The sequence below is a fragment of the Brachycentrus maculatus genome, unplaced genomic scaffold, assembly GCF_059751285.1.
Source record: "Brachycentrus maculatus isolate JH-2025_06_01 unplaced genomic scaffold, ASM5975128v1 h1tg000005l, whole genome shotgun sequence".
Classification (NCBI taxonomy): domain Eukaryota; kingdom Metazoa; phylum Arthropoda; class Insecta; order Trichoptera; family Brachycentridae; genus Brachycentrus; species Brachycentrus maculatus.
Window position 1 is genome coordinate 3,102,755 of NW_028280760.1, and position 22,356 is coordinate 3,125,110.

Sequence of the window (22,356 nt, forward strand, 5' to 3'; positions counted from 1 at the left end):
CGGCATATTTTTAAATTAATATTTACCCGCTATAGGGCAGAAAGTATTGTTTTTGCATTTTGAAGAAAATGTATTGTTTAATTATTTTTTTAACTATAGTAAATATTTTTCAAATGGAGAAAAAACATTCAGTTTTCACCTAAAAAGATCTGTTTCACAGTAAAAAGTTCAATAAGTGGCTTGATATTTATTTTTTATACATTTCATTACATTTTTAAACTTTAAAAACGATCTCCTAAAAAATCAATTTTTTTTATTTATGACGTTGTTGAAAGGAGTGAGCGACATGACTCGTATACGCACGTAAAAATATTTATTTCAACAGAGAAATTCATCATTATAATACACGAGGACATACAAATAATAACAAAATACATGTGAGGCGTTAAACACATCTAAGTTTAGAGTAACATCCTCGCAATATATTGCCCATACCCAGGGGCGTGCATTCCATGTAGGCAGAAAAGCAGTGCTTACCATAGATTATTCGCGTTCATATAGAAATACGACCAGTGCCTACTATGCCTTATCCTTACCAAACCGTACTGCCTAACCTTAATAAAAACTCAATGCACGCCACTGCCTTTACCCAAATTAACCAGCTGCTGACATACATAAAATAAAATCCAGTCAGGGATCCATAATAAATTAACTGAAAAAACACTTTATTGAAAGATATTTGTGTTAGTGATTAGGTATAAAATTTTCTTATTTATTTCCTCTAAACATGCTTCTCACCCGATGTTTTTTTATATGCCTTTTTACCCGTTTATTGTTTTATATTTTGTATGCGTATTTTTTATATGCCTATTTTTTATATGCCTATTTTTTATATGCCTATTTTTTAATATGCCTATTTGCCCGTTTATTGTTTTATATTTTGCTTTGTGTAAGTTTTGTTTAATTTTTTGTAACTTTTTTATTCGTTTTTCAGTCTTGTCAACTTAAATCCCATGTCTTAAATGTTTTTCGCAGATACTTTGTGGCACATTTTAAAAACTTAATAAAGTAAAACAACTTTTTTAACCACTTTTTATTGGTACATTTTATCCAACCGGTTTCGACAAGAACCTTGTCATCATCAGGGTTTATGTAATAAATTTCAAACATTGAAATACTTGAGTATTTCAATGTTTTAAAATTTAGTACGTAAACCTTGATGATGACAAGGTTCTTGTCGAAACCGGTTGGATAAAGTTTACCAATAAAAAGTGGTGAAAACAAAGTTGTTTTATTTTATAAAGTTTAATCCCATGTCCCAAATCGAGAAATGGAAATTACTCACCAGGAATATTTTATAGGTACTCCTATATGACGTATGTATGTAATGTATTTTAAAATAAATAAATAAATCATATTGGCAATCTCTACAGCCATTGAATGAACTTTGCATAAGACAATTTATAAAATTTTGTTTACGTTTCACTTCTCAACATTTCATGGCACATGCTTTCATTTATAAACACATATTTTAAATATAAACAAATAGTCTCCCATATGCATATCATGAACGTGACTATACAATATTACAAATTACACTTAAGAATGCAGCTCATTGTGATCATTTTAAATTGTAAAAACAGGTGTAAAAATAAGATGAATAGTGAAAAAATAAGTAATATGACTATGTACTCGTACATACACATAAACAAACACACACTAGTGTAATGGTCAGCATGCTCAGCTACCGTATTGGAGGTCCCGGGTTAGATTCCCAGAGGGGGGGTCAAATAAATACATGGTAAGTGATTTTTTCATTCTAATGTTTGTTCAATACATATTACCCTGGAGTGGTACCTGAAGCGGAGGGCTGATCACCCTTCCTTCACGTGTTAACGATCAAGATAACACTGCGTTTATATGATGCAATGCTCTAATCACTACCAGGTATATATATATATATATATATATATATATATATATATATATATATATATATATATATATATATATATATATAAATATATATATAAATATATATATATATATACATATATATTTATATTTATATATATATATATATATATATATATATATATATATATATATATATATATATATATATATATATACATATCGCTCACTCCTTTCAAGAACGTCATAAATCAAAAATCGTCAATTTTCAGTTATGCATGTTTTCGGAATGCCTAGAAAATGTACTATATCCCAGCGAAAGCGGCATATTTTTAACTTAATATTTACCCGCTACAGGGCAGAAAATGTTTTTTTTGCATTTTGAAGAAAAGGTATTGTTTACTTATTTTTTAAAAATATATTTAATATTTTTCAAATGGAGAAAAAACCTTCAGGTTCGACCTAAAAATATCTGTTGCACAGTAAAAAGTTCAATAAGTGGCTTGATATTTATTTTTAATACATTGTATTATATTTTGAACTTTAAAAACGTTCTCCTGAAAAATCAAGTTTTTTGATTTATGACGTTCTTGAAAGGAGTGAGCGATATATAAAATATATATGATTTCCAAAAAAATGAGAAGTGTGGTTATCAACCATAAGTAGAAAAGCGACGCGTAGAAAGCGATGATTTAAGCCATACAATGACAGGTCTTCAAAGCCTGTAATCACTAACTAGCTAACCATCACGCCGCTTTTCCACAGGGGTAGGCAGAGAGAATAGAACGCCACGGCAATCTGTCTTTGCAAACGTTCTTCGGCTCTTCCACGTTCATGCATCTCCTTATACATACCCGCTGAATTTTGCACTAAGGGTCATTTGTATATATTATGTTAAAATTATTATTAAACAAACGTTACTTAATAGCGTAATATATTTGGTAAGAATATTATTACAATGTGTATTACAAATATGCGTCATTATTACAGTACACCTTTCATTTGTAAATTCACTTGTGGTTTTTAATAATGATTAGATCATAAACTATACGTTAACGTATGTATCTTTTTTCCAACCGCATTATGAATTATATATTCATTTAGCGTTTCATATTTTTAAATACATTTATATTTTTGACATAACTTCTGTGTTTATTTGTATTTATTAGAGCAGAAATTTTATGCCTTTTTCCAAAATGTTTGTTCAATGAACACCGTTCTGGGTTCGATTCCCAGGGGGGGCTCAAATAAATATACGTGATTTTTTCACTCTAATATTTATTCAATACTAACCCTGGACTGGTACCTGAAGCGGAATGCTCACCTTTCATTCATGTGTTAACGATAAAAATAACAGTGAATTTATATGATGCAATGCCCTATGCACCATTGGAGTGCAGATAAGGGTTTGAATATATATATATATATATATATATAATATATATATATATATATATATATATATATATATATATATATATATATATATATATATATATATATATATATATATATATATATATATATATATATATATAATATATATATATATATATATATATATATATATATATATATATATATATATATATATATATATATATATAATATATATATATTCTACATACATTCAGCCATCTCATCATACATTTTCAAACCAATTTTCACTATATTTATTATGCGATTATAAAACATATTTTTGATTTTTTTCATTAATTCATTTATTTAAATATCTTGGGGGTTTAATATGTAGCCATGTAGCAATATCTTCCAATCAAGTAAAACAACTAAAAGTTTTAATTAGTTGGCTGATAATTCTTCTACTTGGTAATTGTGCTAAGAATATTGAATTAAATTCAGCAAGGTGAGGAATGTTAAGTATTTCAAATACTTGGGCGTGGTAAAGAGAGTGAAGAAGAAGGTAAACAATTTTATGAGGCGAATGAAGACTGAGGAAAACTTGGCATAATCATGTATTTGTTCTTAAAATTGAAAGTAGTCAGGTCAGGAGTCAGATATATCGGCGGGTATGGATGAGGAGATACATAAATGTGGAAGAGGCGAATATGGTTTGAAAAGACAGATAGGTGTGGCGTTCCATCCTCACTGCCTATCTCTACGGGAAGTGGGGTGATTAGTTAATTTTTTGATGTTAAAAAAGGGAATATTTTGAGTGTGTCTAAATACTTGTTCACAAATCTGGATTATCTCCAATTATAGGTGTTATATTTGAAGATCTCAAGAAAGATGAAGAATGATATGGAAGTCTGGGCATTTACGGGGAAATTGGGTCATATACATATAGAACTTCCAGAATTTGAGTAGTGTGGTTGTCAATCATGGATAGAATTGGTGAATCTTACACGTGTGTAACGAGATCACTTAAACCAGCCTATGACGGTCGTAAGCCCTGCAAATGACCAGACTTCCATATTCTCCTTCATCCATGTTGAGATGTGAACAAAATAATAGTTACATTTATTTTATTTCATTATATTTTGTTAAAAGAGGGACATGAGTTTACTGGTACCTTATTGTTATACGATATTCATGAATATAAAGTACTTAGTTCAGGTTTAGGTACTATTTTAATCCTAGGTAAGTATTAGGTACGTCGAGTTTACTTTCACCTGTCGAGTCGCCTTAAATATTTTAGTCGGAGAATGACGATGAAATTGACCTGACCCTCGGTACTGATGTCAATGCAAATGTACCTATATGATTATTTACGGAATCGATATTCCCAACTCCGTCGTACTACCATATACTCGAGTCGTGTAATTATCTTGCCGTTTTGAAGGGTAAATGTACCTAGATGCATAAATAAATAATATGCGTATGGTGGATATGTTTGAACATTATACTTGTAGTTTTTTATTAGGAAAACCGACGGCGACAAATACAAAATAATAAACAAAATATTAATTACAAACGCGATTACAGGCCTTCGAAAATAGATACAGGACAACATTTATTCGAAAACAAACACCCTCACACAGATATACGGTCACATGGACAGAATTAGGTACTTTTTTTTTTAAATCCCTTACCGCACCCCAATGGTGCATAGGGCACTGCTTCATATAAACGCAGTGCCTCGATCGATTACACATGAAGGAAAGGTGATCAGCCCTCCACTTCAGGTACCAGTCCAGTGTAATATTGAATAAATATTAGAGTGAAAAAATCACTTATATTTATTAAACCCCCCCTGGGAATCGAACCCGGGACCTCCAGAACGGTAGCCGAGCATACAGACCATTACACTACGGAGGCGGACAAGGTACATACAACATTAAAAGTTTAAAGAAAATGATGTAGCGATTTAACGAATTCTGGGCCTTACGTAATTTTATATATGAGACAATGGTCCTGACTCCTGACTCAATAAGAACAAATGAAATCAATACCAAAAAATCGTAAATCGATTAAAATGATTGAGTTAATTATTATCGGCCCTAATTTTACTAACAAGCATGATATGAATAAATACAAAAATTGTATGAGAAAAATAAATTCACTGCGCAAATCAAAATTAGTATTTCTGTTTTTTATTTGAATGACTTCTCGATTTGCAAAGAAATATTTATCAGTATAAATAAATTAGACTAAAGGTCAAGTGCGTAATATCACATAATTTTTAATACCTTTTATCAGATTTTAAGAGATGATTGATTTGATGTCATTTACTATAGTAAAAATAAGTGTCTATGGAAACAAAATGATAAGCCCACAAATAAAAGTGTCCCGCCCATAGATAGAAGTCCAAATTTTCCACATTTAGTGGGATATATAACTCGAAATGAACAAATAAACAAATAATTATTTTTCATATGATAAATTCTTTGTATTTGTTTTCGTGGATTAAAATAACTATTTGATTACTATCTGTACCAGGCCACGCTTTGCTTTGACTACTCTGGTTGAATAGAAAAAAAAAATTTAGGAGCAAGCTTTCCGCCATGATCAATGTTTAGTATAGCTAGTATTGCTGATGCCTTCAACTGCTCTCATTGCGGTAAAAAATGTTTTTTTTCTTCTAAAATTATTTTTGTGACTATTACGGGTACATAAAACGAATTTTATTTCAACGTTATTTCAATATTTAAAATCAATCGGTAAATAACTATAGGATATTTATGATTTTAAGTAAACGAAAATTAGGTATTTATTTTTATAGAGATATAAAAACACGTTCGTATTCAAATGCAACGTTATGTTGAAATTTTAAAGCAACCGGTTAATACTAAGTATATGATATTAAGGATTTTGAACGTACGAAAAATTACTTTTTTTTACATGGATAACAATAAAACAATTGTGTGAGATAACATTTTATTTATTTTTAGGTTACTAAGTAGAAAAGTAAGGCTAGGGAAATTTAATGTGAAAAAAACATCACAAACAGCCAGACCAATTGAAAATAAATATTTCTTGAATTTAATGGAAATTAGAGGAAATCTCGAACCCGTGACGCTTTCGAGAGTCTAAAATATTAATAAAAAACAATTACAGAAATAATCACATCAAAGATATTGCACTTAAGATATAAATATATAGAAGACAAGATTGATAATCCTGCATTCGTATATGGTAAAATAATAATCAACGACTAGAAATACAATGAAGAATATTAAAAACGTTTAGTTGACAGTGATTGTTTGATTCCGTTATCACAAGTTTGATATAAAATGTTTTTATAATATAATCTACAAATTAAATCTTATCTGAAACATTCGTAGTTTGTGATAAGACTCAAATAATTGTCCAAATTAAAAATTCATTACTGAAATATTTTTTTGCCTAAGTTGTTTGCAAAAGTTGACGTTGGAACTATTCATAACACTGGCCAACAATCATTTTGTAACTGAAATTTTGATGACTGATTTTGGACTAAGTTAATCGTTCTTATTTATTTATTGATTTGGCGTTTAATTTGTAGAACTCCATTTTAATTTATGTATTAATTTAAAATCAAACACAGATTTTTGAGTCTACTAAGTTCTATTTTATTAACAAAAACACATAAAAAATTATATTGTGACAATTGTTTCGCCTTGTTAGGGCATTATCAAACGAATGTCTAATAATAATCTAAATAATGCCCTAACAAGGCGAAACAATTGTCACAATATAATTTTTTATGTGTTTTTGTTAATAAAATACAACTTAGTAGACTCAAAAATCTGTGTTTGATTTTAAATCAATACATAAATTAATCGTTCTTATTCAAAATCTAAATGGTGACAAGCTTGTATCACGTCAAGTTTTGATGTTACAGTCATATTATTGTTTGTATGAACCCCATACGTTGGAACCGTAATAATGGTTGGTATCTAGACATGTTTTAGTCTAAGGTCTCAAGGATTAAAAAAAAGCATTGGTAATTATGGAGTAACAGTGGAAATATATTAACTTATTAATATTGAATACGATAGCATTATATGTTTATATATATGTACACATAAGTAATAAGGTAAACTTTAGTCAATATCAGAATTAAAAATATCCATAACTAAAAAATCTGACGTGCTAATTTTTTTTTTGCTTTCGTTTTTTAATTCAGCTATGCAAAGTGCATAAAGCTCAGGTATTTTCATGCCAGTTACAAAATAAAACTTGTAAATTGTTGGCCAGTGTAATTAATAAAAATGCAAAGCTGCTTCCGATCAATCACGTTCGTTTTTTATCCTTTTTTTAAATCTATATATTTAAGTACATGACTCCTTTGACATTCAATCTGAAAAATAAATTTACATATATTTACTTCATAACATGACGTAAATGGTTTTATGATATTTATTCAAAAATAAATATTTTCTTCCTACAAATATATTCACTGAAACTAATTGGTTTATGGCTTTGATTGATTAAAACTTTATTCCTCCCAGATTGGTATATTTGCGAAGGGTATTCCCGAACATATTTTGTTTCTAACATATCAATGTTATTTAATTATCAATGATATAAAATAAATTAAATACAGTCATAGAAGGACGAATGCCCCTATGTACATACAATGTATATCGGGGACTGTATCCATTCTTCTGTGCTTGACGTTCTTAAATTTCTGCCTTTTACACTTTTTATATTTTATATGTATATTTACGCCAATGTGTATATGTGTGTATGAGTTTATATAATATATATATATATATGTATATATACATATATATATAAATATTTATATATATATATATATATATATATATATATATATATATATATATATATATATATATATATATATATATATATATATATATATATATATATATATATATATATATATATATATATATATATATATATATATATATATATATATATATATATATATATATATATATATATATATATATATATATATATATATATATATATATATATATATATATATATATATCTGAAATATTAAATGAGTTATCTATGGTGTATTTTATTTTTTATTGGGCAGTTCAAAAATATGACACTTAACACACGAGTAGACCATGATTGGATTGAAACTTAGATTATCTTTTTTTTTATAAAAATAGAGTGTTATCGCGCAAACAAAAAGTTTTAAAAAATCGTTAAGAAACATTAAATGTCATTTTGATAGAATGATACTCATTACACTTTTTGAAGAATAAAAAACTATGATTTTACTATCCCAATATATTAAGTATTGATAGACATAACACGACACATATTAAAAATCAAGATACGTTTGCAAATAATTCCTTATTTAAAAAAAAATGTTGATTAAAATTTTAAAAAGATGCCGTCAGCGGGCGATTGAAATTGTTCATTGTTCTTACCTTTTTAAAAACATTTCCCATTTCATGGCATCTCAGAAGATCAAGAACCCAACGACACATAACTAACAAAAGCAATAAAACATATTGAACCAACACACCATAGTTAGAGGATAAAATAAAGTATGAAATAATTAATCTTACTTCGATTTGATCTTCCTTTCTTGCTCCATTTTGAACTTCCTTTTTCCTCCAAACACCAATAAATATATACACTAAGTACTAAATAAGAGTCGTCAACTCCCTCTGCCAGACATACGGAAACTATTTTATAAATACATATTTTTAACACAAAAATATAATAATCCTTGTAATGTACGCTCGGGTACAAAACTTCTGTACTTAATTTAATACGAAGGAGGGGAGATTTTTTTTGTATGTGCGTATTTTAGATACTGTGTGGCGTTTGGATATTGATATTTTTAGAAATGATCTGGCTATATAATATGTAAATGGGTATAATATGACGATAGTAACATCAACAATATTATTTTTGCGTAAACAACACAAAAAATGTAAAGTAGAAAATGAGTGGCCATTTTCTTGCCTTTGATTGTAATTGATTGATCATATAGTTTTTACATTTTAGAGATGTCATATTCTGGCGGTTAATTGTTAGATAGTGATCGTCTTCCTGTCTTTACTTATTTATAAGTGATCTTCTTTGATTTTTTTACTTGTTTTATAGTAACCATCTTTTAAGTTTTAATTTGTTTAAGAGTGATCGATTATATAGTCTTAACATTTTTAAATCGTTACAACGCAAGAAAGAAGAAATGAAGAAACACCGGCCAACCGCCGTAGAGGTAACACATCTTTACACGCCTGATTTTTTAGAATATATATATATATATATATATATATATATATATATATATATATATATATATATATATATATATATATATATATATATATATATATATATATATATATATATATATATATATATATATATATATATATATATATATATATATATATATATATATATATATATACACAACATTTTGAGTGTGTCCAAATACTTGTTCACAAAATCTGGATTATCTCCAATTACAGGAATTATTTTCATATTATTTTTTGACATCTCAACAAAGATTAAGAAGAATATGGAAGTCTGGGCATTTACGGGGCTGACGACCGTCATAGGCTGGTTTAAGTGATCACTTTACACACGTGTAACATTCACCAATTCTACCCATTATTTACATCTCACCAATAGATGTCTCTAGTGAAATTGTAGTGATTCAAGAACAAGGTTTCTAAATTGGTTCATATATGTAGAACTTCCAAGAATTTGAGTAGTGTTATATTATATTCTTCTTCATCTTTGTTGAGATGTCAAAAAATGAAAAAATAATTTTTTTATGTATTTATATATATATATATATATATATATATATATATATATATATATATATATATATATATATATATATATATATATATATATATATATATATATATATATATATAAAACGTTCATCACCATTGAAATACTAAAATATGTACTGCTAAACTAAAATATCTAAGAACAAAATAGTTGTATGGTATGCATATATTTTTGTATCAATTACCCATATCAAGAACGAAACTATATCCCACGAAGAAATTCATTATTTTTGCATACATTGAAATAAACAAAAAAAAATTTCACCTGTAACCTTTCAAAAATTATTTCGAATCAAAACTTTACCTGGATTTTAGAGAAAAAATTAATTTGGGACTTAACGAATACTGTACCGGGCCTTTAAAGTATGATCACTGTATGTTTACGCTTTTGCTTGTTTGAGAGTGGCCACTTTCGCGACTTATTTGTATCAACTTATCAAATTATAACACATACATATTATGTTTTGTTTTCGAAGGGAAATTTTGTGCGCGATTGTATTTTTTTATTATCCAATGATAACACGGGTAGCCACGAGATATGTGTGTTCTGATATCTAATATAAGAGTTTTTAACTTGATTTTTATCTCTATTTTGTGTAATTATTTTATTATGTTTTTGGCATATCGCTCAAGAACGTCATAAATAAAAAAAAATTGATTTTCCAGGAGAACGTTTTTAAAGTTTAAAAATATAATACAATGTATTTAAAAAAAATATCAAGCCACTTATTGAACTTTTTACTGTGCAACAGATCTTTTTAGGTAAAACCTGAATGTTTTTTCTCCATTTGAAAAATATTTAGTATATTTTGAAAAATAAATAAACAGAACCATTTCTTCAAAATGCAAAAACAACACTTTCTGCCCTGTGGCGGGTAAAAATTAAGATAAAAATATGCCTCTTTTGCTGGGATATAGTACATTTTCTTGGCATTCCGAAGACATGCAAAACTGAAAATTGACGATTTTTTATTTATGACGTTCTTGAAAGAAGTGAGCGATATATGGTAACCTACTGATTCTAGTAACAAATCAGAGAACTCCAGATCAATGCTCACAAAGCATTTATCGTTCCAATACTCGTATACGTTTTTCTTTTACAATTAAACAGTCGAGTTATGGTCCCTTGGTTAGCGACGCGGACTCTAAGTCAAAGGCTAAGGGTTCGACCTCCATTCTTTGATTCATTCATATTGATTTTTATTTTCAAATGCAAGCTGATTAAGCTAATCTCAAAAAAGTATTTATTTTAAATACAATATATCTGTAAAACATAAGAACTCAAATATATATATTTTTTAAAGTTCGCTTTCACTTCACTGTGATTTAACCGGGAAAAGGACACTGTAAAAATGATTTAGAAAATAAATGCCACTCTCACTATTTGCAACTACTGTTGGAACGGCATCGGTCCCGCAACAGCAAAGGCACGCTCGCCAAATTAAATGCGCTGGTTGCGTGCTGGTAAGATCACTTTGTCCACAGCATTTGTAGTCGATCGAAGAGTGAGACGTTTGTCAACCAATTCTTCTGGAATACACAGCTCTTTCAGATAATCTGGAGCCATATTATATATTATAATAACTTACCAATTCTGAATACTTACAATTTCAATGCACCTCTCAAACATTCATCATTAAAATACTAAAATACTTAGTTAAAATATCCAAGACTAAAATAGTTGTATGGTATACATATATTTTTGTATCAATTCCCCACATCAAGAACGAAACCATCTCCCACGAAGAAATTTATTATTTTTAAACTTGACAAAAAACAATGCGTTAACGATCATCGACCCAATATGCGTTTTTTTTTTTTAATCGAGTACATTGTTTTGAAGGTTAAAAAAAAATTGATTCTATTAAAAAGGTATTATTTTGATTTTTGTCCGCCTCCTTAGTGTAATGGTCAGCACGCTCGGCTACCGTTCTAGAGGTCCCGGGTTCGATTCCCAGAGGGGGTCCAATAAATATAAGTTATTTTTTCACTGTAATATTTACTCAATATTACCCTGGACTGGTACCTGAAGCGGAGGGCTGATCACCTTTCCTTAATGTGTTAACGATCAAGATAACACTGCGTTTATATGATGCAGTGCCCTATGCACCATTGGGTGCGGACAAGGGTTTTATTATAATATCATTTTGATTCTCACTTTACTTGTACATCAAATCGACTATAATCTCTTTTTCAAGTAATAAAATGTTTACAACATTTTATATGTGTCCAAATCCTTGTTTACTAATCAGGGTTTCTCCACTCTGGAGTTATTTTTACATTTTGACACCAGACCAACCATTTTTAACCAGCCCATGGTAATACAGGTCGTAAGCCCTGTAAATATCTAAACTTTCATAATCTTCCTCATCTTTTAAATAAAAATAGTCTTGAAAACATAATACAAACATAAACATATTGTACATATATCTAATTTTATAATAATATATCGCTCACTCCTTTCAACAACGTCATGTACCAAAAATCGACAATTTTCAGTTGTGCATGTTTTCGGAATACCTAGAAAATGTACTAAATCCCAGCAAAAGCAGCATATTTTTAACTTAATATTTACCCGCTACAGGGCAGAAAGTGTTGTTTTTGCATTTTGAAGAAAAGGTATTGTTTATTTATTTTTTTAATATCCTAAATATTTTTCAAATGGAGAAAAAACCTTCAGATTTTACCTAAAAAGATCTGTTGCACAGTAAGAAGTTCAATAAGTGGCATGATATTTTTTTAATACATTCTATTATATTTTTAAACTTAAAAAACGATCTCCTGAAAAATCAAGTTTTTTTTATTTATGACGTTGTTGAAAGGATTGAGCGATGCGTATTATGTATGTAATATGAAATTTTACAAAATAAGATTTATCTGTTCAAAAATAGATTTGTCTTTTAAATGAAAATAGTTTCAGAATTCAATAGTCAATAACTTTACAACATTTTGAGCGTGTCCAAATACTTGTTCACAAATCTGGATTATCTTCAATTATAGGAGTAATTTTTTATATTATTTTTTGACATCTCATCAAAGATGAAGAAGAATATGGAAACCTGGGTATTTACTACAAGTCAGTAATTAAGTGTAGGCAGTTATTGACGGTAAGGGGTTACTGACAGTGGTGGAACACTGACATTGCCTTATTATTGACGGTGGTCAGTTACTGTTACTGATCAGTTACTGATACTGATCAGTTACTGACAGTTGCCCGACGAACTACCCTGTTTTATTTTATTTATTTATTTCAAAACATATTACATACATCAGTCATATATGCATATAATTTTCCCGATGAGTAATTTCTATTTCTCATTTTGGGACATGGGATCAAGGTTAACAAGACTGGAACACAAATAATAAAGTAACATTTTTTTTAATAACCAAAACTAATACTAATACATGGCCAAATATAAATACAATAAACAGGTATAATAAATAGGCACAAGAACCATATTTAAAATAAACAAATGAGAAAATATAACAAATAAGAAAATATTTAAAAAAAACATAAAGTAAAAACAAAATAAGAAAATATGACTAATAATACATATATATCTATCCATAAAGTACCTTCTCAGATCATTTATTTTGGATCCCCGAATGGGTTTTATTTTATATATGTCAGGCAGCTGGTTAATTTGGGAATTGACAATATAATTTAAGGACCTTACTCCAAATTTAGAAGTGTTTATCGGCTCCACATGTATTTTGTTATGTCGTCGTGTATTATGATTAAGAATTTCTTTGTTAAAAATCGTTATAAATGTCATACATAATACACAATGATTTCGCACATTTGAACTGATTACAGTTTCTGTAAATTAATATTAAACATATATAAAACATGCTGAAATAAATATTAGCATTTTTATTATAACGTCACCTTTGACTCTTGATATCTTCAAAGATTACTCAATGGCAATGCAGATAACAGTCGTTAATAATATAATTTAATATTTTAACGTTATTTACGTCGGACAATAACGTTTTTTTCTATTTTTGCTCAGAATAGAGATAACGATTAGTTATCTGGAGGTCCTGGGTTCGATTCCCGCGAGGGTGAAAACAAATTCTTGGAAGTTCTATATATATGAACCAGTTTTGAAACATTATTCTTGAATCACTAGAACTTCACTACAGACATCTATTGGCGAGATGAAAAGAAGCCTTTTATTAAGTAGAAACTCTTATATTTGTATTTGAGGTCCGAATCCTGGATTATAATCACACACATTGGAAACGCCAGAAAATAAAATTTTCATTTTTATTATTTAAGCTTATAATTTGACCAGATAATTTATTTACAACATTTTGAGTGTGTCCAAATACTTGTTCACAAAATCTGGATTAACTCCAATTACAGATTATTAGAACTCTGCTCCTTTTTCCAATTACAGTCACCTCACAAATTTGTTTTACCGTTCTTTCGTTCGTTCCACGTATCCAAACCATCTCAACACACCTTTCTTAATTTTATCGATAATGCTTATCTCAGCTTTGGATTCCTTCCTTATTTCACTATTCGAACATCTATCATACATAGTTTTGTCGCACATTCAGAGATCGCATTACGACTGCGAAAAAAAAAATTAAACTCTTTATTAAAAAAATGGTACCTAAATCGTAAACATTTTCATATTCGAAAAAAGACGCCCATGATTCTAGCTTTAGAAACGGACATTTCCAACGCTAAATTTTGGAATAAAGAGTTTAATTTTTTTTGCGTTATGGCTGTTTGGCACTTAACCAGCGACAAGATGAGCATTGTAATGTAATGAAATGAGAAATTAATCTGACTAGGCGAAGTTTTCTTAATGTCATTCAGTGCAATGTATCAAGGAACGTTTGACAATCAGCTGGCGTCGGGAGGCATTGTCCGAAGGCTTCTAGCAAAAGGGGCTCGTTAGTTATCGCGGCTCGGTAGTCCTCTAGAGACACTTTTCCATCCTGGTCCACGTCCAGCTTGCGAAGTGCCAGCTCTGCCAGTTCCCTCGCTCCCTCATCAGGGTCTTCGTCTCCTGGCTGCTTCACCAAACTGTTCCTAAAAGTAAAAAAAAAAAATATTTTGCGTGTCCAAAACCATGTACAAAAAAGCTATACATCCTCCCTTAGTTTTTCCCTCTATCTTCTTTTTTCACTAAACTACCTTTTTCGTTTGCTCTCCTTATTATCATCTTTTGTAATTTATGTTTTTTTAAATGTCAATTTGTAATTTATTTTTAATGTTCAAGTACTATCTACCCTCTGATTGCAAACAGATATATATGGTATCAAACGTTTTGATCAATATCACTAATTTGTTTTTAGTTGGTTGGAAGTTATTGCTTTTTAGCGACAAGCCCAATATACTTATTTCTTGTATGTACATAAAGTTTAAATAAATAATTAAGTACAACATTTTGAGTGTGTCCAAATACTTGTTCACAAAATCTGGATTATTTCCAATTACAGGAGTTATTTTCATATTATTTTTTGACATCTCATCAAAGATGAAGAAGAATATGGAAGTCTGGGCATGCCCAATATGAAAATAACTCCTGTAATTGGAGATAATCCAGATTTTGTGAACAAGTATTTGGACACACTCAAAATGTTGTAAATAAATTATCTGGTCAAATTATAAGCTTAAATAATAAAAATGAAAACGGTATTTTCTGGCGTTTCTCATGTGTGTGATTATAATCCAGGATTCGGACCTCACATACTATTATAAGAGTTTCTGCTTAGTAAAAATCTTCTTTACATCTCACCAATAGATGTCTCTAGTGAAGTTCTAATGATTCAAGAACAAGGTTTCTAAATTGGTTCATATATATAGAACTTCCAAGAATTTGAGTAGTGTGGTTGTCAATAATGGGTAGAATTGGTGAATGTTACACGTGTGTAAAGTGATCACTTAAACCAGCCTATGACGGTCGTCAGCCCCGTAAATGCCCAGACTTCCATATTCTTCTTCATCTTTGATGAGATGTCAAAAAATAATAATTCAGTAATTGGAGGCGAGTAGATTTAAAATATATCGTATTATCTATCATTATCATTCTCATATCATAATAATGTATAAACTTCCTAGCGATAGTATTTAACGAAAAATTTACGCTACCTACATAAATTATTATTATTATTAGACAAATAACAAACAAAAAACGTAATAAACATGTGTTAAAACGTGTGCCATCGGCACAGGAAAACCCGATTAGTTCACATTATTGTAAAATAATTATAATTTAATTGTAAATTGTAAAAAACTGGACGATAGGTCAATAACCTGTAATCAAACTTCATAAAAGTTATCAGTGAATATAAATGATATATTATAACAAGGTTATAATGAAAGAATAGTAAAAATTAATATGTAAAGCGAATTTGATTGATAATAGAAGGCCGAGGAAAACTTGTGTATACACGTATGATGAAAAATAATTAAAATCATACAGCACGCTCGGCTACCATTCTGGAGGTCCCGGGTTCGATTCCCAGGGGGGTTCTAATAAATATTTGTGATTTTTTCACTGTAATATTTATTCAATTTTGCACTGAACTGGTTCCTGAAGCGGAGGGCTGATCACCTTTCCTTCATGTGTAAACGATCAAGATAACACTGCGTTATATGACGCAGTTCCCTATGCACCATTGGGGTGCGGATAAGGGTTTTATTTTTATATATTCTTTATATTGTTATTTGTAAAAAATATGGACAAAAGATCGATACCCCGTAGTTAAACTTCAAGTTATAAAGAAAAAAATTAAAACGAATTTATCAGGCAAATATGTGATCGGCAATAAAAACAGAGGAATGCCGAGGAAAACTTGACATGATCTCGTATTTCAAATACTTGAAAGCGGTCAGGTGACAAGTCGTAATAATCTTCGGGTATGTATGTTTGTGGAAGATTGAACACAAAGACAGATATGTGTTGTCATGGTTAGTTAGTTATAAAGAGTTTCATAAGAGTAAGTTAACAACTTGATGACTGTAGTATAAGGGTATAATAATACAAGAATAAGTAAACAACTAAGCGGAATATAAGAGTAAGTAAACAATTCCTAAACAGGTACAAAAAAAAATGGTTGTTTTACGTAAACAACTTTGGAAACGGTTAAATAAAAAATGGCACGTGTTGATAATAATTATTGCAAATGTTTCTTGAAGATTTTATACCCAATAAAGAGCACTGGTAGAACCAGTTATCGCTTACAGACGTAGGCAGTTAGGTGGCCATGAACGAATACTGGAATTAATTTGTTTCTCATTAGATGCACTGCAGATATTAATTTGATGCCTAAAATAAAGCAAGTATTATTACACCACGCCTAGTTCTAAATATTTAACTAATTAACCATCACACCGCTTCCCCGAAGGGGTAATATATTGAATACCACCGCATGCCCAGATCTGATACAGAAGCATCTAGGCTTCCTGACAGATCTGCTCTTGCTAAGCATTTTTTTAAACTAAGTTGCGAAATTTATTGAAAATGTGAAACAATATAAAATTGTATCCCGATTTTACTGTGAATTTACATTAAAAAGCTTTCAATATACCTGTCACTGCCAATCTAAAAAAACATACAAGATTGTAAGTCCATCACCAAATTTTCTAGAAGTACCCCAGTGTAGGCAGTGAAAGGGATTGGTGTTTAGTTCAATTAGTCAGCTAGATCCGATTCCGACTCGACGTTGGCCGGTACACAGCCCGCAACCCCGACCAGCACAGCAGACAGACATGGAACAGTGCAAAGACAAGACAAGACACCCAAGGGGTAAATTGAGAGAATAGAACGCTACACGAATCTTTCTTTGCAAACATTCTTCTCCTCTTCCTCATTAATACATCTCCGCATATATACCCGCCGATTATTTCGATTCCTAACCCGACAACTTTCAAATTTTTGTCATACCTAATCATGCCGCGTTTTTCTCGGTAGTCCACTGCTCCTTTTTCCAACTACATAAATGACTTCGCTTCATATTTTTTTTTTACCGATACTTTCCTCACTCATTCGTTCCACATGTCCAAACCATCTCAACACAACTTTCTTTATTTTATCGATAGTGCTATCTCAACTCGCAATGTTTTCTTCTTTATATTTTATATATTATTTTTGTATTAAAGTTATAAGTTATGATATGGTATGTGTGTAAGTATTTCAGCTGAACACAGACTATGTCCATAGAGTCAAAATACATACATGTTTTATGTACCTGTCATAAAAAGTTTTATTTTGTTTAAACACTTACTAATTATTATTCGAAAAAACAAATTACACTCTAACATTTATTTAATATTACCCTGGACTGGTCCCTGAAGCGCAGGAGTAATCACCTTGCCTTCATGTAAGTAACGATCAAGATAAACTGCGTCAATATGATGCAGTGCCCTATGCACCATTGAGTGCGGATAAGGGTTAGAAGAAGAAGAATTATTATTATAATTTTCACAAACAAAGCAAGTTTTACCGAGTGTTTCCATAATTTTATAAAGGATTAAAATTATAAAAAAGGTACACTAGAATTGCAAACATCAACAACAAAAATTGTAATATTAAAAAAAAATTGTGCATATAAGACTCTTTGACTAATAATTTTGACGACTTGTTGGGTAATATATCCAAAATACAACAAGGTTTGTTGGATTGTATTCTACATTTATTCATGTATATGTTGATACGTGACGCGTTTCGTCTTCTTAGGACATTATGAAACACTCAATGTGTTTGATAATGTCCTAAGAAGACGAAACGCATCACGTATTAACATATACATAAATTAATGTAGAATTCAATCCAAAAAACCTTGTTTTATTTTGGATATATTACCCAACAATTCAATATGGAATTCTACCAACTGTCTGCAGTTACAATAAATAAGAATAATGATTAATATAATTGTTACAAAACAAATCAAGTTTTATCGAGTGTTTCCATAATTTTATAAAGGATTAAAATTATAATAAAGGCGCACTAGAATTGCAAACACCAACAACAAAAATTGTAATCGTTGGAATGTCCATATAACACTCTTTGGCTAATAAGTTTGACGACCACTGGTCTAGCTGAATATTTGAGCTTAGAGCCAAATCATACCTACCTCAAGAGGTGGAACATCTCGTCCTTGGTGATGTACCCGTCGCTGTTGAGGTCGTACACCCTGAAGCAAAGAGCGACCCTCTCTTCGGGCGTGCCGCGCAGGAAGACGCTGAGCCCCGCGAGCCAGGGCTCGAGGCGGAGCACGGCGGCGCCCCCGGAGCCCCCCGCGGCCGCGCTGCCGTCCCACGCCGCCCACAGCCGCTCGGCCAGCGTCTCCTCGGCCACTAGGTCGAACGTGCTGTACAGGATCTCGCGGAACATGGTGCGGTCTATGCCCTACAAGCAAGAACCAACAAATTTCTCAATTAACTTCTTCTTTTTCTTCTGCTTGGTGTGCTGCTTCTGCCTTGGGGCCTGTTTTTTAGAAGAATTTGCCTCCTGAGATGTCGATTCCCAGCAATCGATCCATCTCTTTGGTGGTCAGAGATAAAGACTCCAAGGAGCATATCTGGCAAGAGTCTAAGAGAGAATAAGGAACACCAGGATAATAGAAATATGCGAGATCGAAGATGTCGTTAGATGTCGAAGACAACGAAGAAGACAACGGTGTGCGTATATGAAGAGAATAGAACCATCCAGACTCCCCCACATTACACTGCACGCAAACCCCAGGGTAGAAGACTCCCGGGCAGACCACCAAAGAGATGAATTGACAGCTGGGAATCAAGATCGTAGGACCCTAATCCTACTTAAAAACAGACCACAAGACCTACATCAAGCACAAGAAGAAAATCATTTGGCAATTCCAGTTGTTTAATTTTTTATGGGGGAATTCCCAGAATTAAGAAAAACCTACCTCCACGGTGACAGGTTTTCCGGTGACAGCCTTTTTGTTAGGTTGTGCGGCTGCTATGAGTTTTCGGTAAATTTGAAATAAAGCTTCCAGCTCCGTTCTAGAAACACGAAACGGTAACCGATAAATATCCAGAATAAAAAAAAACTGTATAGAATTCTTAAACTCATCATCTGCATAACACATTTACCGAACGAATTATACATGTATTTTCTTGTGCTTAAAAATATTATAATTTTTTTTTAAATACCAAGCATGTGTTTGATAAGTAGGCTTAGTAGGCTCGTAATGTCCAAAGTCCGTTTTCATTGTTTCAATTGAGGAAAAATCAGAACTTGTAACAATTTTTTTTAATATTTATTATGAATTCATATGTTTCTATATTCACTTTTTGTCATAACGAAGAATTGAAGAGTATCATTTTTTCACTAAATTACCATATTGTGTTTTGTTTATCAACACTATGCCGATAATTTTGTATGTGAAAATACATTTCTCGTAATTTCAATTTTGTTTTACTTTTTTAAAATAAAAATACATTAAAAACAGGGATGACACTTTTCCATTCTGGTAAACTGAAATGAACGTGGATTCATTCAAGAGTATCATTTCTTCTGGAAATCTCCAAATTGCGTATTACAGATCAACATTACGCCGATAATTTTAAACTATAGAAAAAAACACAAAAACAACGTGAAAAGATATTTCTTGAAATTCAAATTTAATTTTTCAAGTATTTTATTTGTTATATTAGCTTTCGTTACTTTGATTAAGCGACGTTTAATTATTAAACTTTAAATTAAATTTAAAAAAAAATCGTCACAAAAAGTAGGCACTTATTTAACCATAGAGAAAAATAATGAACACACAACAGGGATGACACTTTTCCATTTCAAACTGCGTATTAAGTATTTACATAACGCCTATACTTTAAGTATATGGAACATTAAGTATACTTAATGTTGAAACTCTAAGTATACCTACTCATTGTAAATAAAATTTAGTTTTTTCGAAGTGTTTTACTGGTAATATTAGTTTTTAATACCTCAATTAAAAATAAGCGCCGTTTAACTTTTTAACTATAATATAAAAATACGACACCAAAAAAGCCTGCGGGACCAAAAGTAGGCACTTTTTAAACCACAACATGTCACTTTTTCACTCTGGCAATACTAAAGCGAAGATTTGAAAATGTTATTACTTGTTTAAGTGCATCTTCCTGCGGGACCAAAAGTAGGCACTTATTTAATCCACAACATGGACGTCACTTTTCCACTCTGGCAATACTAAAGCGAAGTTTTGAAAATGGAATTACTTGTTGAAGTGCGTCTTCCTGCGGAGGGTGTCGAGCATCTTGGGCGAGAGCTTGTTGGCATTCCGGCCGCGTCCGTCCATGCCGGAGGCGCGGGGCCGCCTGCGCCGCTGCCCTTCGGCCAGCGCGGCGGCGGCGCCCTCGGCGCGCCTGCGCTGCCCGGACACGCGCCGCCCGCTCGCGAGGAACAGTGACACGCTCTTCATGATCATCGCGCCGCAGCCGCTGGCCATGGGGGCGCTGGGGGCCCCTTCCGACATCTTGGAAAAAAATTATCTTAACCGGAGAGAAATTCCAAGTGCTTTTGCCTAGAATTTTCATTCATGAATTACATTAAATTATTAATTCATTCAAACCCTTATCCACACCCCAATGGTGCATAGGGCATTACATCATACAAACGCAGTGTTATCTTGATCGTTAACACATTTAGGAAAGTTGATCAGCCCTCCGCTTCAGGTACCAGTCCAGGGTAATATGGAATAAATATTAGAGTAAAAAAATAACTTATATTCATTTTAATCCCCCTGGCAATCGAACCCAGGACCTCTAGTACGGAGGCGGACAAAATCTATCTGGGTATCTATATTCTCGTCTCAATAAAACAATAAAAATTTATTCATCTATGAGATGATTTCAATGAAATTTTATTTCTTGTTGTCGTTCTTGTTTGAAAAAAAAAATCATCAGACTTTGACTCCTACAAATGTAGGGTTCACTTTGTGTTTACTTGTACAACTAGTTTGCACAAGTAATCGCTCTTGTCTGCGAATGGTAAAACACGCGCGCCTACTTGTACCATTTGCTAATGCAAGCGCGGCGTATAGACAGTCTAAATACGCTGTGGGAGCCTATAATGTAAATAAGATTAAAGCAAGTCCTGATTTCGATTGAAAGACTTTTTGCTCGCATTCTTTCACATAGCCTTGTAAACTCAAGCTAAGAGACCTGGTATTCTCTTGTGTAAGTCTAACAACAATCTAGTTTTTTAAACAGGATACAAATAAATCAATGAATAATAATACAAGACCCTGTCTCCATATTTTGTATAAATGTGTGTTTTTTGTTTTGAATATCGTACATTTGAATGTTGTTTGCTCTACGTTTTAT

The 22,356-nt window shown here is 31.1% G+C and overlaps 2 protein-coding genes across 2 annotated transcripts in view; both read right to left on the reverse strand.

Annotated features, from left to right (window-relative positions):
* LOC148313866 (epidermal retinol dehydrogenase 2-like) overlaps positions 1–9,059 on the reverse strand; it is a 40,297-nt gene extending 31,238 nt beyond the window's left edge. The window contains exon 1 of the mRNA XM_088278142.1: positions 8,796–9,059. Coding sequence (XP_088134268.1) covers positions 8,796–8,824 — 29 coding nt within the window. The 5' untranslated portion in view covers positions 8,825–9,059. The remainder of the gene's footprint in view (positions 1–8,795) is intronic.
* A 4,419-nt stretch (positions 9,060–13,478) lies between these two features.
* On the reverse strand, positions 13,479–22,044 carry LOC148313867 (calaxin-like). Its single transcript, XM_088278156.1, has 4 exons — positions 21,250–22,044; positions 19,938–20,034; positions 19,143–19,417; positions 13,479–15,093 (listed from the first exon to the last, which is right to left on the reverse strand). The coding sequence occupies exons 1-4, from the start codon at positions 21,504–21,506 to the stop codon at positions 14,874–14,876; spliced, it is 849 nt and encodes a 282-aa protein (XP_088134282.1). The 5' UTR covers positions 21,507–22,044; the 3' UTR covers positions 13,479–14,873.
* Between the last annotated feature and the right edge of the window lie 312 nt (positions 22,045–22,356).

Excerpts from the sequence above, each read along its gene's own strand:
- LOC148313867 (XM_088278156.1), bottom strand. The coding sequence starts at position 21,506 with ATGTCGGAAGGGGCCCCCAGCGCCCCCATGGCCAGCGGCTGCGGCGCG. Across the intron at positions 20,035-21,249 it reads AGGAAGACGCACTTCAACAA|AACGGAGCTGGAAGCTTTAT; the intron begins GTAATTCCATTT and ends TCGTGTTTCTAG. Across the intron at positions 19,418-19,937 it reads GAAAACCTGTCACCGTGGAG|GGCATAGACCGCACCATGTT; the intron begins GTAGGTTTTTCT and ends TCTTGCTTGTAG.